Below are 5,571 nucleotides of genomic sequence, written 5' to 3'. Positions count from 1 at the left end.
CTTACAGTTTATTTTCTGTTAGTCAGCACCTCTACACTAAATAATGTTCTCTGGGTGTGCGCCAGCTCATGCTTTTTATTACACTAGTAAAAGTAAAAGTTGTCAAAAATATAAATGGTAACGTAAAGTACAGATACCCCAAAAAACTACTTAAGAAGTACTTTAAAGTATTTTTAATTAAGTACTTTACACCACTGGAAGCAACCACAGCAGATCAATGGGTGCACCTTGCAATAGGCAAGAGGAGAACGTAGTGAGGCATTATAACTCACCTCAGAGGAAGTCTGTCGGAAGTGCTTTTTCTGATTGATACTGTAGTACCATACCATACCACATCATATATGTGTTTTACAGATCTTATCCTAGAAGAGCTGGCTTTCAACTTAGCTGATCCAGAGTTGGCTACTCAGAAGAAAGAAAGTGATACAGCCAACACATATGGACAGGTAATGACCAAATCACCTCTAGCAGTTGTTGTTTAGTATTTTGTCCAAGTATTACAACTGGATGTGTCTTCTATCTCTATGTGTTATGTGGAATTTCCCACAGGTCCCAAAGGTGTGTCCTATTGGTCTCCCTCCAAAGAAAGAAAATGAGACAGACAGCACCGATGTATACAGGTGAGCCACTGGTAGGTCAGCCCACAGATAGCCATACGTTATGACCCTGGGTGAGACCATACAGATATAACTGAGACTCAGATGTATCACCTCAGATTCTAGTAGAATCTGTCCAGTGTCCACTGCATACCAGTGCTCATCTGTGATTTTCTCTGTGTGTTTGTCAGTGAGTTACCAGCTCCAGTGGATGCCGGTCTGCTGAGTCCTTGCTCTGCTACCAGAGAGCTGGACTCCATAATGGAGGATTTGTTACTTGGCCTGGAGATGGGGGTGAGGAAGCATCTATCATTGAATACACCTTTGGTCAGAGCATGAGCAGAGGACGACTGTGGAAGAATGCATTTCCTTGTTTCCTTGTGTCCTCTTTCCTCGCCCCCTTCTCAAAACCCATTGTATGAGAAGGTCAGAGGGGAGGGACCTCTGAGCTTCCCATCAAATGGCTTCTCATCCAATGGGTTTTGAGAAGGAGGCAAGGAGAGATGGGGAGAATCAAGCAAATGCAATTGAGATTCTCCCTGTGTCTTTCAGTGAAGTTGACTTGATCTGACAGCAGAGGGCAGTATAACCAAACTAAACAAATATTGGTCAGCTTTAGTACCACTAGTGCCACCAAATGTAATATAATTTTGAGATATACAACTGTTAAAGACATGTTTTAGATGCATATGAACAGATGCAATTCTGTTTTGAGGACACACAGCTTTTTCTCATCTTTAGCTCCCAGACCCTCCCGCTCCCTCAACCCCACCACCACTTGTCCAGAAGTCAGTCAAAAAAACACAGGTTGTAGAAAATAAAGAAAAGGATGACCCCCAAGCGGAACAGGAGAGCACCAACAGCCCAAAGACTTCTGATCTGGAGCGCAAGGCGTCAACACAGAGAAAAACGGACGCCATAGATGACCTTCTGGGAGGCCTGAGCTCTGATATGGAGAAGATGGGTGTACGAACAGTGGCGAAGGGCCACTGTGCTTCCTGTGGCAAGGTCATTGTGGGAAAGGTAAAAACCAGACAAAAGCTTGATTTCAAAATAACATTATAGGCGAAGATGATCAATCAAAAGTACTATGGACAGCATATGAAACAAAGTATATTTATTTCTTACCACTTTATTTCATTCTGCAGATGATCACAGCCCTGGGCCAGGTGTGGCACCCAGAACACTTTGTTTGTGTGGTGTGTCAGGCTGAGCTGGGCACCAGTGGCTTTTTTGAGAGGGAGGGGAAGGCCTACTGTGAGAAAGACTACCAGCACCTCTTCTCACCTCGCTGTGATTACTGCAAGGGCCCCATTCTGCAGGTACACTCCTTCTCTTTAGATTGGACTGTATTATCACCATTATCTAACGCTGCACATAACCAACTCACCACCTCTCTAGATCTGTTGTCGTTGGGTTTACCTCACCGCATGCTGGGCTCTTTGACCTCTCTCTCAGAACATTCTGACAGCGATGGACCGCTCCTGGCACCCTGAGCACTTCTTCTGTTCCCACTGTGGGGAGCTCTTTGGGGCTGAAGGTGAGGGAGCACACATCTATCTGCCTGACAGATAGCACAACAACCACTACTGTTCCCTATAGGGTAACATACGTTTTAGACCACAGTGTGACTGAGAACACTCTCCTCTCTTTGTGTGTGTGTCCTTTGATGTGCCATAGGTTTTCTGGAGAAGGACGGGAAGCCGTACTGTCACAGAGACTTTTACCATCTATTTGCTCCAAAGTGCACTGGTTGTGGAGACCCTGTGAGAGAGAACTACCTGACTGCAGCCAATGGCACCTGGCATCCCAACTGCTTTGTCTGCTCAGTGAGTCGCTCACCACAGATCACACACATGGCTTCGGCTTCGAAACTTCTACCATTACTCAGACAATACACTTTGAACAGCCAACAGCCACAATGCAACATTGTGCTGATATTTTCATAATCCTCTTCAATCTCCAAAAAAGAGTAGGCCTACTATATCAACTAGATAGAATGAGTGATCTGTTTCTCCTTCTCTCCATCCCTCCAGGACTGTCTGAAGCCCTTCACCGATGGTTGTTTCCTGGAGCTGGATGGTCGTCCCCTGTGCTCTCTGCACTTCCACTCCCGACAGGGTACACTGTGTGGGGGCTGTGGAGAGCCCATCTCTGGCCGCTGCATCTCTGCTTTGGAGCGCAAGTTCCACCCTGAGCACTTTGTGTGTGCCTTCTGTCTGCGTAAACTCAGCCAAGGGGTGTTCAAGGAGCAGGCAGGGAAACCCTACTGCTCAGCCTGCCACACCAAACTGTTTGTGTAAGACTTATACTGTAATAATAGTACCCAGTTAATATATAAGGTAATCAAATTAACCTGAAAAAAGTCATACTTATGTGGAAAATCCCACACAAATCATCAAGGCAATATCCGCATACGAAATGAAAAATAAACTATTAGGCCTCCCGAGTGGCGCAGCGGTCTAAGGCACTGCATCGCAGTGCTTGAGGCATCACTACAGACCCAGGTTCGATCCCAGGCTGTGTTATAACCGGCCGTGACTGGGAGTCCCATAGGGCGGCACACAATTGGCCCAGCGTCGTCTGGGTTAGGGGAGGGTTTGGCCAGGGGGGCTTTACTTGGCCCTTCACAGAACAGTGCAAAATGGCTCTAACCAGAATAGATAGAGGAGTGGGAGGCCCCGGTGCACAAATGAGCAAGAGGGCAAATACATTAGGGTGTCTAGTTTGAGAAACAGGTGCCTCACAGGTCCTCAACTGGCAGCTTCATTAAATAGTACCCGCAAAACACCAGTCTCAACAGTGAAGAGGTGACTGCGGGATGCTGACCTTCTAGGCAGAGTTGGAAAAAAAAAAGCTATATCTCAGACTGCCCATCTTAATCTTTTATTTTTATTGGCCAGTCTGAGATATGGCTTTTTCTTTGCAACTCTGCCTAGAAGGTCAGCATCCCGGAGTCGCCTCTTCACTGTTGACGTTGAGACTGGTGTTTTGCGGGTACTATTTAATGAAGCTGCCAGTTGAGGACCTGTGAGGCGTCTGTTTCTTAAACTAGACACTCTAACATATTTGTCCTCTTGCTCAGTTGTGTACCGGGGCCTCCCACTCCTCTTTCTATTCTGGTTAGAGCCAGTTTGCGCTGTTCTGTGAAGGGAGTAGTACACAGCGTTATACAAGATCTTCAGTTTCTTGGCAATTTCTCGCATGGAATAGCCTTAATTTCTCAGAACAAGAATAGACTGACGAGTTTCAGAAGAAAGTTATTTGTTTCTGGCCATTTTGAGCCTGTAATCGAACCCACAATTGCTGATGCTCCAGATACTCAACTAGTCTCAAGAAGGTCAGTTTTATTGCTTCTTTAATCAGCACAACAGTTTTCAGCTGTGCTAACATAATTGCAAAAGGGTTTTCTAATGATCAATTAGCCTTTTAAAATGATAAACTTGGATTAGCAAACACAACGTGCCATTGGAACACAGGACTGATGGTTGCTGATAATGGGCCTCTGTACGCCTATGTAGATATTCCATACAAAATCAGCCGTTTCCAGCTACAATTGCCATTTACAACATTAAGAATGTCTACACTGTATTTCTGATCAATTTGATGTTATTTTAATGGACAAAAAATTGCTTTTCTTTCGAAAAACAAGGACATTTCTAAGTGACCCCAAACTTTTGAACGGTAGTGTATATGTGAAATTAATAATAATAGAAAAATAAACGATTCATTTAATTTATTTTGTGTCCTGTCCTGCGTTGCATGTGGATATACACTGAGGGTACCAAACATTAAGAATTTCTGCTCTTTCCATGACAGACTGACCAGGTGAATCCAGGTGAAAGCTATGATCCCTTATTGATGTCACTTGTTAAATCCACTTCAATCAGTGTAGATGAAGGGGAGAAGACAGGTTAAAGAAGGATTTTTAAGCCTTGAGACATATGAGACATGGATTGTGTATGAATGTGTGCCATTCAGAGGGTGAATGGGCAAGACAAAAGATGTAAGTGCCTTGGAATGGGGTATGGTAGTAGATGCCAGGCGCACCGGTTTGTGTCAATAACTGCAACGCTGCTGTGTTTTTCACACACTACAGTTTCCTGTTTGTATCAAGAATGGTCTACCACCCAAAGGACATCCAGCAACTGTGGGAAGCATTAGAGTCAACATGGGCCAGCATCCCTGTGGAACGCTTTCGAAACACTTTGTAGAGTCCATGCCCGACGAATTGAGGCTGTTCTGTGGGCAAAAGGAGGGGTGCAACTCAATATTAGGAAGGTGTTCATAATGTTTTGTACACTCAGTGTATAACCACGTATTCGTGGCAATGAACAGGAGTGTTTGTTTAGAATAGGCTTACCAAGGAAAAGAGTTACCATCTGAATGCCTCATTGAAATGTAATGACATAATAGAGCAGATCATGAAAATATTATTTCTAATGTCTGAAACATTAAATCAAATTATACATTTGTGAACTTTGAATCGCTTAAGGTGTATCAATATCGCCTAAATTCTGTTTAAATTAATTAATCATGGTCACAAAATATTTAAAGATGGAGAAAGAATAACAGCAATCAACCAAATCCAGTTGAGTTTTTCCTGGAGGAAGATCCATGGTCTCCATAAAGATGTCCTCAGTGCCACGGGTTGGCAGAGGGGTGATCCATGCTGGCAGAGCCAAGGATGCTTTCCGACTGTAGTTTATCAAGAGACTTCTCTATGGCTCTGACGGTTTACATTGGCATATTCTCTCTGGAACCAAGTTACTGTGTCAGGTTTTGAAGAATTCTCCACACTGACCCTTCTATTGCAGTCTATGAGAGATTGAGTAGGGTGCTGAAACAAATAGTGAAGGTTCCAGGAGAAGCTTTAACAACAGAAGTGAGCACCAACCCACACCACTTACGGTAACTCAAGGCACACAGCCAGGTTGTAATATGGTGTAATACTGGGGGCCTACAAAGGAGGCAC

The 5,571-nt window shown here is 44.2% G+C and overlaps 1 protein-coding gene across 1 annotated transcript; it reads left to right on the top strand.

The window, feature by feature from the left end:
- Positions 1–341: 341 nt before the first annotated feature.
- LOC311148911 (leupaxin-like) lies at positions 342–3,231 on the top strand (the record flags this gene model as incomplete). Its single annotated transcript, XM_084185934.1, has 8 exons — positions 342–446; positions 550–620; positions 788–890; positions 1,338–1,619; positions 1,745–1,918; positions 2,055–2,136; positions 2,277–2,425; positions 2,633–3,231. 8 exons carry the CDS (start codon positions 342–344, stop codon positions 2,897–2,899), a joined length of 1,233 nt encoding a protein of 410 aa, XP_084042060.1. The 3' UTR covers positions 2,900–3,231.
- Between the last annotated feature and the right edge of the window lie 2,340 nt (positions 3,232–5,571).

This window comes from Coregonus lavaretus (assembly GCF_964263955.1).
Source record: "Coregonus lavaretus genome assembly, chromosome: 21".
In the NCBI taxonomy this organism is placed as follows: domain Eukaryota; kingdom Metazoa; phylum Chordata; class Actinopteri; order Salmoniformes; family Salmonidae; genus Coregonus; species Coregonus lavaretus.
Note: the sequence above shows the minus strand (reverse complement) of the source record. Positions and strands in the feature narration are given on the sequence as shown.